The sequence below is a fragment of the Alligator sinensis genome, unplaced genomic scaffold (genome assembly GCF_000455745.1).
Source record: "Alligator sinensis unplaced genomic scaffold, ASM45574v1 scaffold602_1, whole genome shotgun sequence".
In the NCBI taxonomy this organism is placed as follows: domain Eukaryota; kingdom Metazoa; phylum Chordata; order Crocodylia; family Alligatoridae; genus Alligator; species Alligator sinensis.
Genome location: NW_005841976.1, coordinates 3,047,817 through 3,063,272, shown reverse-complemented (window position 1 = coordinate 3,063,272; position 15,456 = coordinate 3,047,817). Strand labels below are relative to the sequence as shown.

The window sequence follows — 15,456 nt, the reverse complement described above, 5'->3', positions numbered from 1 at the left end:
ACATATTGGATGCCAGAACTGAGATTAATGTGTTGTTACTAGGCCAACGTTCTAGCTAGCAGGATATATTTCTGATTTTATTGCACTGTGAAAACCATATTAACTAATTAGTTCATCAACATTCTGGAAAGAAAGTAACCGACATACCAGTAGTGAAAAGGAGTTTCTGAGGATCCTGAAAAAACAGATACCAAGCAGGCCGTCATAAGTAAGTATCATTTATGCACCCTCATAGTTAATAATAATACGGGGAGGGGGGGTCTACACATGCAATTAATGCAAAACAATAAACTCTGGAGCAGTTTGAGCTGGAGTAAACTACTCTTGGGCATAGTATCTACATGTGTGCCTGGAACAGCACCAATTTGAGCTGGGGTGGAGCAGGCCCAGGCTGGCAGGGAACATGGCAGGGTCAGCCCTGGGCTCCAAGTAGTAGTGTCAGGCACTGGAGGGGCTGGCTGGAACACCAGGGTACTGAAAGTGAGGAGCCATGTGGCTAGATGACAGACAGGAATCTGGCTCCCCAGCTGGTTGGGCTGAATGGGTGCAATTTACACCTGCTGTCAGCGTCTACACATGCATTTAATCGCAGTAAATTACCCTGGCATAAGATAGTATTGTTCCCATTTATGGCCTAATACCATTGCACATGTAGATGGTGATGCTTTACTCCACAACTAATTAATCTACTCCACAGTAAAATGGAGTTCCATGTGCCTTAATAGGACAAGTGTAAAAATAACCTGGAGGATTTTGCCTCCAGTTGGGTAACTTGAGTTTTCCCAAATGACCTGAGTCACTACACTCAGTGACTTCCATAAAAAAATATCAAATAGAAAAGCTACATTTCACATTCAAAAAGCCAGCTCTCATCCCTATGCATGCAGACAGCTAATGCCACATTCAAAGTCTCTGCTACTGTTCCCATTCAAGCCAACAGCAGCTTTTGTGTTAAGGTCCAAGTCCTGTCAATTCTTACAACATGTGGCACATTGTACTGTCTTTTCAATATTGCAATTTTGATATGGTAAGGCCCAAGAGAGCATAAGAAGTCATTCAACACACCCCATCATAGAGTGATGAGGGAATGGGGAAAAATATTATTTTTTTCAACTGCAGGGGAAGGGAGCGGGAAGAGAGGGGGGGGGGGGGGGGGGGGGGGGGGGGGGCAGTACAACAAGGTGAAGTAATCTACCCAAGTCATAAATCAAGCTATTGGTTCCCTGTCCAATACCCTAACTCTTGGACAATGCTGCTAGCTGTCAAACATTAGGTGCAATAACTTTTACTCAGTCTAAAGCAGGGGTTCAAAAACTGTGGTACATGTACCCCTGCAGGTATACAAGCCATTTCTGGGGTGTAGGCAAAAGAAATTGCACAATGGTGGATTTAATTTTCGTTATAATTGGCATGTAAGGGGGTAAAATATAAAACATGTGCTGGTAGGGGTACGTAGGCAGCTGGTAAAACTGGAAGGGGGTACGCAATAAGAAAAAATTGGGGAACTTCTGGTGTAAAGGAAGAGATAAAAATCACAGGCTATTGCATTTTCAGAGTATACAAAGCAAACAGCATGGCACAGACCATGCAAAGAAACTGTAATATGTAAAACAAATTCCATCTATTTCAAGAAAAATACAAAAGAGCAGATACCCACCTCATCACGATAGTTTGCTGCATTTAGTGACAGAAAATCTTCAGTATAGTTCTGGGAGAAGTTAAGGACATTCACCAGGTGAGCAGCAACATGTACAACTATAAAACCAAACAAAACTCAGACCACTAAACTGTATTTTGTAGGTCTTATAAAGTGACATCATTGATGTCACAGTCCTGGAAACTCATATTTGTAAGAGATTTCCTTATTTTATATCATTGACCTTGCAGAACGAGGATTTATGAGACTTACTGGGATGACTGCATCAGTATGATTTTGTCCATTCTATGCCTAGATTTTTATCTATAAATATCAATATTTTCAGTATCAGTAAATATCAGTATTATCTATGTATCATCTTTCCTTGACAAGTTGAAAAGTTGCATTCACTTACCTACAGATTTTAGTTAAGACTGAAATAAATGGAAACAAGATCAGCCCCTAGCATCTTTTTTTAGTTGGTAAGATAGACCAGGGGTTTTCAACCTTTTTTAATAAGTGTACTCCTGGCAGGTGGATATGGAGTGGGAGGGAGAGTGGGGAAAGTGATGCACGGCTGGACATGAAGCAGCAGCAGCGCAGGGTGGTGGATGGCCATGTGCAAGCTTCCTTACCCTCAGCCTTGCCTGTGCAGCCCACAGAGGGCCGCTGCTGCCCTCGCCCCCGCAGCCCTGCTCCTGGAAAGCAGCAGTGCAGGGTGGGGTGTGGCAGCTTTCCATCCCTGCCTACCTGTGTGTACTTCCTAGGGCCTTCCTAAGTACCCCTGGGGGTATGCATACCCTCGGTTGACAACCCCTGAGATAGACAAATACCTTTACCTGAAAACACAGCTAAGTTTTAAACTTTTTATATACAGTTTGTTTTCTCTGATTGACATGTGATAGGTGGGAAGAGGGGACTGAATCTAAAGGATTTGTCAAAAATGTGTTCATGCTTCACTGAATTTGGTAATTACAAAAAGACTAACAGGCCTTCTCTAGCTCTAACATCCGTGAATCTTCATTTAAACTGCTCATACTTTTTTTCTCAAATTGATTATGACAGCAGCTTTTAAGTTGATTTCACGTAAGCAATCAAAACTGATCCTTCAGAACTTGTAACCTGTTAAGAAAAAGCCTCCGCACCAAGACGTGAGTCCTGCAATTTTAGAAACATCTAAGAAAGGACTTACACTTGTACACAGGCAAACACAGAACAAGACTACCCCCAAACATACCATACAATAAAAATAAGTAATTAGGATTACTCTATGCAGTTTCCATATGAGCTAGAGTTCAAGACATTGAGAAAATCTTACCTGAAAAGATGCATATAGTAACCCCACACATCACATGGAAAGTTTTGCTTTTATCCAACAGTCGCCTCATTTTCCTGCTAGCAACCTAGTAAAAGAAGAATTCAAGCAATCTGTCTTCTAAAATGAAGCAAAGCAAATAATGTTAAAAGTAACTGATATCAGAGATGTGGCTTAATTACAAGATTATTTTGTGTGCTAGGTTTAATGACATTTAATCATGGAACTGACACACAGTAAGAACAGGATTATGACAGTAAAGTAACTCCGCTAGGAGTTTCTGGAGGCAGAAATTACTTGGTGAGGTTCTGTGGCCTGTGCTATGCATGTCTGACTAAATGATGGAAATGGGCCCTTCTAGTCAAAATCTATGAATCCCTGCACTGAAAGTGAAATAACTTCTTAGCTGCAAATGACCAGTAGCACAAGCAAGGTATTTGTTTATTGTGCACTGTCAGATTCAAAGACCATAGTCACAGGATGAAGATGAGAGGTTTCTTCAACCTGTAACCATCCAAAAAGTGCACATTCAATGAGACTGCACTGTTTTAAAAGTATTACTTGTGTTTTTGTGGGTCACAAGCCCTAAAATTACTGTTTCTGGGAAACTTGCAGAGACCAAGCCCTCTTAATTTGTCAGATTTCCCTTTTACATGATGTCCATTAAAATATTTTGTTTGGGATTCAGTCATGTCCAAGAAGGCACTTGTCCAGGCTGAAGGAAGTGAGGAGCTGCAGAATACTTGGAGGGAGAGAGACATAACTACCAGTGTATTTGCAATGATGTGTATTTGCCCTTTGCAAACTTGGGGGTGGAACCTGTCCCCCAGCCACTTTGGTCTGTGCTATGCTAGCAGAGAACAGTTCTCACGTTTAGAGAACAAACCCAGCTGTGGCACAAGAACAGAAAAAAGGGAATAAGGAAGCTCCACTTTTACATGCTTCTCTAGCAGTGTTCTCATCATGCAACTGTGACCTTACTTACCAAAGCAAGATTTCTTATCTAACACAGGGTCCAACACAACTGCCTAGTCACTGACTTCAAGGGGAGCATGCCTATACCATGCACATTTATGGTACCTGCCAGCAAACCAGCACTGTGAGCAGCCAAGATAATGCATAACAAATAAAGTCTGCATCATAATTTTTTAATATTTATTAGGGGTGCACCAATAAAGATTGTCATGGCCAGTACCAACAGCCAATTATTAACCAGCCATATCGGCCAATGCCAATGCAACTCAGCACAATTCGCCACCCCCACTGCTGCCAGGCAGACAAGAGATGCACAGCTGGCATGGGACTCCTGAGGGCAAGGCAGCAAAACATACAGCCCCGAGCTCACAGCTAGCAGCCTGTACCCACGCACAAATCTGGGGGGCACATGCCCCCCATGCCTTCCCCAGGAGGTATGTGCAGTGGCACAGAGCGCCACCCGCCCCCCATGTCCCTTGGACAAGCTGCCCGTGGATCTGTCCCACTCCTGCCCTAGCCTCAGGTCCCATGCAGCACCCTGGGCAGCGCTCCCAACCCCAGCCCCTGCCCCTGCCCCACTCCCTCCCTCACCATGGGAAACTTGATCTGTACCCCCATGGTTCTTCCTTCCCCCACACCTCTTCCCCTCCACAGACTTACCTCCATGGAGCTGTTCTTCACACTACCCAGCTGTTTTCCTGGCCATGTGCATGCATACAGCCATGCACATGCATGTGCCCCGCCCTGCGTGTCACTTCCAGTAGCCCCAAGCAGGACCTCTTGCAGGCTATGATGCTGCCTGCCTGCAAAGGGAAACCCACCATTTCCCGAAAGAACCCAAGCATCCAGGGGCCCTGGCTGGAAGGCATAATTAATTATATTTATTGGATAACATTATCAGCTACAACAGCCAAAAAAAGCTGTTAGCCAATAATGTAAGTTCCCTTTTATCAGTGCCGATCCAATATGCAATTGATATATCAGTGCACCTCTAATATTTATCTTATATTTTGTGTCTGCAGTGCACAGTGCCTTCTCCATTGTAACTACTGGATTCCAGCTGTTGCTTACCTTCTGAGATCCACGGAGAAAGGCCAGGAGAATACGGCACATTGGTAAAAGGATCACACTGCAGTTGAGGTTGAGAACAGATGCTGAAGCTCTGCTAATACACAATCCTAGCTGAACGAACAGAGTTAGAGTCAGATTATGAAAAGGAAGCCTTGTTAGGGTCCTAGCATGGGCGTCTAGAGATCCAGGACTAATTCCCCAGCTGACCACAGACATTTTGTGGGACCTTATGCAAGTCAGCTGTTCTATGCTTTGAATCCTCATCTCAATTCAGATAAAACCTCCTCAGTTTGTAGAAGAATGGAGGTGTACAAATAAACGCATGAATAACTGTGAGGGCATACAGCACTGTGGATATGGAGCAATATGAGTTGCTACCATAGGTGTAGACAGGTGTTTGGAATTTCCTTACAAACTACCAGTGCAAGAGAATCCACATAGTCCCACTGAGCTATTTTGTTAATGCTGTGGTCTTTGGATGCCCTCATAATCTGAAGGAAACAAACACCTCATGCATTCTACAAAAATGTCAATATTTTCCCTCCTTTCTGTTAAATATCAGAATGGTTTCTCAAAATGAATTACATTCATCTAAAAACAACGGTATTAAAATCCCTGGGAGGAGTAATTAAAAGAATTCTTTGCTCTTCCCTAGAGGAACTTGGAGAAGTCCAGGAATTGCCTCTCTCTAGAAGCAAAAAAAAAATTTAAGGTTTTTTTGAAAGCCAGGCCTTCAATCTCATAAATAGCCCATATCTCCCATTCTCTCTTATCTGTCTCTTACCTACACGTGAAATCAGTGCACCTGAATAAACTCCACCATAGTTCACTGTTCCACACTGGCTCAATGTGCTGCAGAGGGGCTGGCTGGGGCACAAGTGCAGGCACTTTCATGCCCCACCCAGCTTGGGTCACCATCTACACGTGTGCGGTGGCGAAGTAAATAACTCCATCGTAAAATAGTACTTGTGTCAGGCAGTACTATGCTAAGGTGGAGTTAATTAGCTTACGTCAGCCTAATAGTGTTGCATGTGTAGATGGTGATGCTTTACTTTTCAGGTAGTTAGTCAACTCCACAGTAAACCACATATGTAAATGCCCCAATGGGAGTTGGACCCAGCCTAAAATAATCAGGATCATTTGTATGTCAACAATTTATCCCTTTGTACAAAAAACAAACTGTCACCCTAAACTGTGTTTGTGAGCCCAAAGAAAAGAACAAGTCAGAAGGAATGCTATGTTCCATTGAGAAATCACCTGAAAAGTTGGACAGATAATTAAGCAGAGAAAGGGATAAACAGCATGAAGGCCTTCATTAGTCGCCTAACGAAAATATAATCACTTGGTGGCAAACGAGCCAGAAAACAATGTCAGAAATTAATTCAACTAAATTGAAACATTTGGACTGATTCAGAGATTGCTGGGTAGATTTACAATCATTCCTCCCCAATTTACACAGTGCTAATATACACACTCTGAACTCTGGACCCAAAATAAGTAGTCTCTCCTAAATCTTTAGGTATTTGATAGCTGGGAAAGCAGGTGAGAGCCTCAATTTACTAAAGCATCTACAAAATATGCTACATAAAATTCACTGACATGCATGGAACCTATTTATTTATAAGTAAGCTACACTTGTTGAATAAATAAATGAGGAACATACACTTTGCAGTGCCATGCCCCTACATTTGATTATCTTATCATGCTCATGTGTCTGCTCATCCATTTACTAATTCAAAAAATGTAGTAATTTGCAGTTGTTCTCCAAGTTATTAGTTTGAATTAGCATTTTACTACTACTTTTTTTCCCCAAAGGTGCTATTAGCTTGTCAGTAGATAAGAACACTTATAAAGATCTTCTGTAGAAATGCAATTTCTCTCCCCAATATATTCAACTTAAAACAATTCAATTTCATGTAGCTGTTATACATGCATGTATTTGAAATATATATGAATTTTATGTTAAAGATGATTGCTATTTTTTCGTTTTATGCAAATTATTTTTTCTCCTCAGTGAAACATTCTGCCAAAAAAAAGTGTTTCAGCACAAATCAAAACCAAAACATTTCCAGCAATTTCTCCCTTTCTTTAAGGGGAGAAAGGGAAAGAATATTTAAATGTTGGGAAGGGGGATTGTTTTGTGTTTAGTAAAAAAAATCACAAAAAATATGCCAAAAAAACTGAGAAAAATAACATTTTTTCTTTCTTTCTAATTGTTTATGGCAAATACTTACAAGTGTACCACCAGCTCATATTATATATGTATGCATTATATATTAGGTGCATCTGTATAGAATTAGTTATAAAAACACATACAAATTACACACACATGCAAAACGAAAAAGTAAATTAACATCTCTACTATTTTAGAAGCAACACAAGCAATGTCTACCAAGATTATGTCCACTGTAAGATTAAAGAAGATATTCCATCCCTGATTAGGAGGTAAACTAAAATCTAAACCCCATGTGCTTATTAAAGATCTCACAACACCTCTGAAGAGCAGAGGTCACAATTCTGTTTTCTTGCCCAAATTCTTCATGGGGGATTAGATTTACTGTATGCTATCCAATCTCCTGCTCTATTATAACCTCACCAGGAATTGTATTCTCCACTTCCTGCCTGACATGCTATAGGAGTTGCTGTACATTATTTAAGGAACGCTGTGTTTCACTCCCCCTGCAGAGGCACCGCGTTCCCAACATGGAGGAAGCAATACCTATGAAGGATACAGGGGAGAAAAACCAGCGGATTCCTGAGACCCAGAGCATCACAAACACACCCTGAGGCCCCTGCCATGCATTACACTTAAGACGTCATTAACTAGCTAATCACGTCTTAAACTGTAACACAGCTGGACTTAAAGCAATTAATGGCATGGCTCCCAGCTGAAGGAGCACATGGTGTGCCCCCAAACCTGGGAGCCGAGACCAGCTGATAGAAGCTCATGTTGCACCCCTGCCACTGGAAGGCCCTTCAGCTGAGAGGGCTCCCAGATGCAGGAGCTTGCTACTTGCCAGTACAGGGGGAGCCCGGGATCATGATCCTGGGCTCCTCCTGCGCTAGCAATAAGGTGTGATGGGATCTAAAACTTGATCCCATACATACGTGGCAGGAGTGTTTGGATTGTGCATCAGATCCTATCACACCTTTACCTGCATGTCTGGCAGGGGTCTGAGGTTCAGACCGCAGTGATCCTTTATTCTTATACCCCCATCTGGGGAGATTTCCAACCCATGCTCACAATGGATCCTTATTCCTAATACAGAAAAAGAAACCGTAAAGGCTGCATGAACTCACTTTCCCATGGGTTTGACTCTTCCCCCATCCACCTCGCTTGGCCACAAAACCAGCAAGTATGAGACCTTCACAAAAAGGAATTTTGTGGACACCTGTGCCTCCACATTAGCTCTTACTAGCCTTTGGCTACTTTCATTTGCGTAGTTAGAGCTGAGCTGGTGTGGATTTGCGTTGTGAAAGAGTAGTAATGATCACCGTGCTGCATATGGCCCCGCTCTCTGCCACCCCTTTGAGCTGACCTCTCTAGAGCATTCACTGAGCATCTCACCTGGCTAAGGGTGAGTGGGACTTCAAACAGCAGAGATTTCAAATTTCAGTAAACTAAATCATGACTATTATGCCATTCAGTAACAAATACATTATGACCACATCTCTGCCTGAGACTAAGCTTACCATGATGCCACTTCTATGACATGTGATTTGCTTTAAAACATCATAAATATGTTTGTGTCTAAAAAGTCAGTGTGGCCTTGAAAAGCTTCTACCCAATTCCAACAAAAATGTTTGTGTAATGTCAACTATGTGAGGTTCTATTTTTATTAATCATTTCCCCTGTATGAGGAGGCTAAAAATAAGCTGTGTACATCATTTTGAAAGTTATTGCTTTTATAACCGATATGAAAAGTGCTTAAATATTTTCATTAGAGCTTTTGATGGGTTAGAGAGTGGGTGAGAGAATTCCAGTGATTAAATGAGTATGAAACATGGTAATTATTAGAACAATAGCTTATGCAAATCCCAGAAATAAACCAGTGTTCATGTTGCTCTTGATGAACAGCCAAACAATCCAAGAATATCACCATGAAGCTAATAAAAGAAGCAACTGGAAAAAAAATTAATAAGTTGTATTTTACTGCACACAACACATCAAAAGTTTTTGACATGCATATTTTTCAGTTGAAGTGTATAGTATGCATACAGCAGTTTTCTAAAAGAAATTTTAGCAAATGTGACTGTTCCCTCATATAAAATTTCAATGGAACTCCAGATCCAGCATTAACTAGACTTAATATTATTTCTATCGCGTGCATCATTAAATAACATCTAAGTCATCTATATACCAAGGTGGCAGGAAATAACTTTAAACAAACCCTGTATGCAATACTTCGGCAATTCCACTTCCTTCATCAAAGCAAGATTATGACTGGAAAGATCACGAGAGCTCTTTTCCCCTAAACTTCAGAAAGGTTCACTTCAGCTTTACTATCATGAATATGGCAAAACTGGTTTCTCCAACACTAGCTTGCCTAAAGTATTTTCATGCAACCCATTCTTCCCAGAAATAGCTATCATTAGACATTACTGGGCTCAGAATTCAGAATGTGCTTACATTTGTTGTATGTTGGTATGACTGTATTTGAATGCACCCCTAGGAAAATGCCAGCTCTTAGTTTTCACTCCTTTTTTGACTCCAGAAAAATAATAGAGCAATTCTGCTGAAAAAAAGCACTCAGATCACAAGAGGTCAGGAAGTTTTTAACGCTACAGATTCCTATTTGAAATCTCTGGGTTTATCTTATACATTATGTTTACACGCTTAAGAGTGCTAGTGTTGCATGGCATCAAGCAGCACCCTTGAAAGGTGCCACAGCAACCTGGCTGAGAATCACTGCTCCATTGTGTTCCAATGGCAGAGCCCCCAGGCTCTAGTGGTGGCTTAATGATGTGTTTTAACTTACCATTTTGTTCCTCAGGAAATGTATGCTTATTTACAGCAGCTCAAACTGGCAGATAAAAGGTCCATCAGAAATGCCACCAATTTTTTTACCTTTTTGCAAATCACGCAATAGCCTTTGTTACACAACAGTCTAAACTGCCCTGAACACAGAGAAGCTCAGCCATCCATCTGTGAATTGATAACCATCCATCTGTGTATTGATATAAACCATACACACTTGTGGAGCAGTGGGTACCCGAGGAGAAGGCTGCTGGTTTCTTTTCCAGAGATAGTAAGCTGGCACTTTGGAGGCCCTAATATTTCATATGCTCTCTTACTGAGATGGCATTTCTAACTGCTGCCCTCATGGGTTCCTCACAATAGGGCAAAAGCACCCTCACATTTATCAGTGCACAAACACAAGTCTACATTAATCATTTCCTTCAAATGCTTCCCTGTATGACTTCTTCCCCTCCATCAGACACATATATTCTCCCCTCAGTCCCATGTAAATGCAAAAGGTGACACTGAAAGCAAATGACTTGAAATGGGAAAAATGAAATAAGAATAAAGCCAATTTTGTTCATGTGCTGAACAATTCAATATGGGTAGAGGCCAAGAAACAAGGTAGGGGAATTTGCTCACCATCCAATGGAAAATGACTGCTCTGTGCTGAACCCATGTTGCTAGTTTAGTGGCTGTATAACTTAATATTCTTCAATATAATCTGCATTTTGCATTGTGTTATTTAACAAATGCCAGTACTCATTCATAATGCTATTCCTGTGGGAGATTCAATTCAGATTCAAAACAATCAGTGACATTACAAAAAGCACTCTAAAAAAACAGGACAATTTACAATGAAATACAAGTCAAATATTTTGATGCAAAATGGCACATGGATTCATTAATGGTTTGTTTAAGCTTTTACTGAGCAAAAATAAAATTGTGCAGATGTGGTTAGTAGAGGTGCACCAATACATCAGTCCAATATCGGACCGGCACCAACATAAAGAAAATGTTCTGTATCAGAAGTCAGCCCGATGCAGCCCGTAATTTGTCCAATAAATGCCTGTGTGTGTATGCAGCTGCAGCACAGCATGTATGCAATGAGGAGCAGAGCTGGCAGTGCGGAGAGCTGCTGGTAAGCCTGGTGTGGTGGCAGGGGAGGAGAAAGGGGGAAGGGAGTAGGGGGCAGATCAGGGTAAGAAAGGGTGTGGGGTTGGGTTTGGGTCTGAGGCAGGGGCTGGGGCTGGGGCGGGCATGGGATGGAGGCACGGCTTATCGGGGAGGCACGGGAAGGTGTGGGGCTGTTCCCGCCACTGCACGCAGCTCATCTGGTGCTCATCTGGTGACTCCTGCCACTGCTGCTCCCGCCACTCATCTGGGAGGTCATGGGAGGGGGGGGGCATGTGCCCCCAGATCTGCAGGGCGGGGCAGGGAGGCACGGGCTAGGGCCGTGCTCTTCTCACCGGGCACACAGCCTGCCCCCACCATGCTCTCCCGAACAAATGGTGGGAGCAGTGGCAGGAGCCATCAGACAAGCATCGGATGAGCTGCACGCAGCAGCAGGAGCTGCCCCCACTTCCCGCGCCCCCCTGACAAGCTGCGCCTCCATCCCACACCTGCTCTGGCTCCAGCATCGGGCCCAGCCCACAGCTGCAGCCCGCCCCACGCCGCGCAGATCTGGGGGGCACACACCTCCCCCACCCCACAAATGACCCACTTGCAACTCTCCCACACCCCTCCCCGCCCTGCCCCCGACTCAGCCCCATTTCCTCCCTCACCGCAGGGTCCTTGATCTGCCACCTGCACACCCGTTCCTGAAGAGCTGCATATTGGAAATCGGACTGGTATCAGCTGATATGCCTCCTTAAAAATCGGCTATCGGTATCAGCCCCAAAAATCTCTATCAGTGTACCCCTGGTTGTTAGTAGTCAACGAGTAAGGAAATGCAATTAGTAATGTCTTGAAGCACAGTTTATGCATTATCCAAAAATCAAATAGAACATTAAGGTCACTTTTGACAAACTTCCAAAAACTCTAGAATATCACCGTGACACTACGGTTCTTTGGTTAAATATGATATTGTTTACTAAACCAACTAAATAGTTGGAAAAAGTGTTCTTTGCAAACTTTCAGGTATGCCTGAAGAAGGGTGCTTGTTCTCAAAAGCTTGCAAAGAACAATTTTTTCCAACTACAGGCAACCCCTGCATAGCGCTTTTAATTGGTTTCTGGAAAACTGAGCGCTAAACAAAACAGCGTTAAGTAAAACCAACATTTTTTGACAAACCAAGATGGTGAAACAAACGCTCCCTGCTGCCAGATGTATGATGCCTGTGAATGGTATAACCAAACCCACTGAGTGTTAAGTGGAATCGGGTATCAATGTAAAACAAGCGTTACAGCGAAACAGTGCTAAGCAAAACAGCGTTAAGCAGGGGCTGCCTGTATTTAGTTGGTCTAATAAAAGATATTACATTTACTCAAAGGATCTTGTCTGACCATGACATTAATGCTTTCCAAATGGTTCCTAAGTGGTTTTACTCAACTTCCTTTGCATTGCCTGGGTGACTTTAAAACTCTCATGTAGTAACAACTGGCTCAACAGAAATGGACTGCTAGATGTTTAAACAATGCTTAAAAATGAAGATAATTTTGCTTCAAGGCAAATAGCTTGTTTTAGAGAACATAACCCTATTAACCAGCTATAAAATAGCAGACATGCACTCCTGTCTGCTCTCCTGGTTAGCTGGCCTTGTCTAAAAAGAGAAGACTGCATACGAGTAACACGTTAAATTGTTTCAGAAACAGAAAAAGCCAACCACCAGTCTTCCTGCTCGAGATCCTCTAACAGAGTCCTCTAAAAGATTATCTGCCCCATTACTGTTATTTCTGAGAACTTCACAATCACGTCACATAGTTAGTTATCATCACAGCACAACACACCTTTAAGTACTAATATCCCCATTCCATAGATATGAACAGAGTGAAAGAGAAAACTAATGACCACCCATATTTGCACAGGAAGTCTGAATGCAAGCCTTCAACTTCCTAGATTACCATCCAAGCCAGCAATACTCTAGGCCAGGCCTGTCCATCTTCTAAGCAGCTGGAGGCTGAATGCCCCCACAGGCCGCACCAGCAGGAGCTGCACACCTGCCGACCGCACCACGGACCCCTGCGTGAGACAGCCCTACTCCTGCTGCGCTGTCTGGATGCCCTCTGCTACATCGTGTGCCTACAACCCCTTGCACTGCATACCTGAGCCCTTCCCCACCTCCATGCTGCATCCAGCTATTCCCAAGTTAATAAATGGTCTTGTGGTGACCCCCATCAGCTGGTGCAAATCAGGATGAGCTGTGCGCAGGATCCCTGCAGATAATGAAAGCTAAGAGCTCCATTTATTTAGGTTATAGACAAACAAAGAAATTACCTCACGTTAAAAAAGGGTGCCTGAGGGAAATGGCCATGCATTTGGGTGTCTGCTCTTACCCTGTAGTAAGCAAACACTAAACTATAATAGTTTACCTTTTAATGAAACCCAAGGAAGTTGCCATGATTTAGTTTGTGTTTAATGAGAGGTAAGAATAGGCATATGGACAGTAACTGTAGAGCAAATGATAAATGGCAAGTTCCCACCCATTTCAACTTGTAATTGTTTTTTTTTTCTCTCTACCCTTGCTTGCTTTTTGTTTAAAAATTGTTTTCTTTCATTATCCCAGAGCACAAAGCACAGGCAAATGTCACAGCCTGGGATGAAGGCAAGGTTTAGAATTAGATGCTTACAGGAAACACTTGTTCCCGCTGAGTCTGACAAATTTGTTTGGCAAAAACAGTCTTTCCAGACTAGCTCATTTACACCCAGAAAATGGACAACGGAAATGCAGTTCCCAGAACATTTGCTTACCTCAGTAAAGGTTTAGTTTGTATTTATTTCCAAAAAAGGAAGCTTCACAAGCAGAACACAATGTAATCCCATCCACAGATATCTGCAGTCCCTTGGAAGTTATTTTAATAGGAGCCACGTCATTTTAAAATACATGCGACATATAGTCGTATATGTTACATAATGCAGGCCCCATTCTGATCTCAGTTACCCTGGTCTAAATCTAGAATAACTCCATAAAAAACAAATGCTGTGGGCTTGTACTGTCATGATGGGGATCAGAATACAGCCTTGATAAGACAGAGAAGGGGGCAAATGCCAAAGACATACAGCATACAGTCATATCCCTGTTATCCGGCATGAGCGGGGAATGCTGGGCACTGGTTTGTAAAAATTCTAGTTATCTGAGGTAGATACCGTGGAGCAAGGGGGCGACAGCACACAAAGCGGCAACAGCACAGAGTGGCGGGTGATGGCAGCAGCTGCAGCGTCCAAGTTTTTCCCCACCACTTCCTCACCCCCTGCATCTGGCTGCCCGGGCAGAAATTCTGGTTAATAGAGTATTCCAGCTTGTACAATGCCAGATAACAGGGATTGTGCTGTATTTTGTTTCCTCCTCCAGGTAGAAGAGTGGTTCTCTGAACTCTGCTAAGTTCCTGTGGTTTATTATCTGGGTCACTGAACTGTGGATAGACCAAAAGAAACTGGGAAGTGAGGAAAGCGTTAGAGAAAACTTTGCTAAACTCTCAACTAGGGGCAAAGGATCATTAAACATTAAGCTGAGCATTAAATGAGGCAGCAAACAGCATATATAAAGTGGGCTATAATGGCAAGTGGACTCAGAGATTAAAACCTTAAGCATTGCTGTGTAGGGGCAGATCCAGGAGGGTGCAATGGTGCAGTCATACTCTCTTTCAGACCATAATGTGGGAAGAGCAGCTGGAGACGTTTTAAAGTCCCTGAAGCAAGTTAAGAATCCCACTCCCAATCCCTATAGCCACTCTCAGCACCTCTCCCTTCTACTCCATGATTAATGGTGCCTCTTCTATCCTCCCAATCACCCCCTCTCCCACGTCCCACTGCCACTGCCCCCACCTGACTCAAGGGCAGGGGGAGTTCCAGAAATGCTCCTGCCTTGCTCCAGCTAGACTGGGCAGAAAAGCAAGCTAAGCCAGGAAACCAGTAGTGGTGGTGGTGGCAGACAGTTGTTTCCTCCCTAGCCAGTCCCCCGGGGTGTCCTTGCCAGCCCCAGAGTAGGCACAGGAAAGGGGAACCCTCTCACTGCCACCGCTGTCCCCAGCCAAGCCCAGCTCACTATGTAGTCACTCCCTGCAGCAGCAGCAGCAGCTATAGTGGGGCAGGAGAGGGGATAGGAGGGGAGGTACCACTGAGCATGGAGGGGAAAGAAGGGAGAGTTGAGAGCAGGGGACAAATTCTAACCTGATTTGAAGACTGTAAAAAAGTCCCTGGCTGATGCTTCTGCAGCTTTTGCTGCTCTGGTTGCGGAGAGGGAAAGGCTAGAAGTAGGGTTTCATAGATTCATAGATGTTAGGGTCGGAAGGGACCTCAATAGATCATCGAGTCCGACCCCCTGCGTAGGCAGGAAAGAGT

At 43.3% G+C, this 15,456-nt stretch overlaps 1 protein-coding gene across 4 annotated transcripts in view; it reads right to left on the bottom strand.

Annotated features, from left to right (window-relative positions):
• The window catches only part of NOX4 (NADPH oxidase 4), a 285,490-nt gene that overhangs the window by 149,607 nt on the left and 120,427 nt on the right, over window positions 1-15,456 (bottom strand). For 3 of the 4 annotated variants that reach the window (XM_025200844.1, XM_025200842.1, XM_025200845.1), the window contains exons 6-9: window positions 4,998-5,104; window positions 2,955-3,039; window positions 1,658-1,755; window positions 148-175 (exon numbers count right to left, since the gene is read on the bottom strand). In XM_025200844.1, coding sequence (XP_025056629.1) covers window positions 148-175; window positions 1,658-1,755; window positions 2,955-3,039; window positions 4,998-5,104 — 318 coding nt within the window. Of the gene's footprint in view, window positions 1-147; window positions 176-1,657; window positions 1,756-2,954; window positions 3,040-4,997; window positions 5,109-15,456 lie in introns of all 4 variants that reach the window. The other variant, XM_025200846.1, reaches the window with a different exon arrangement.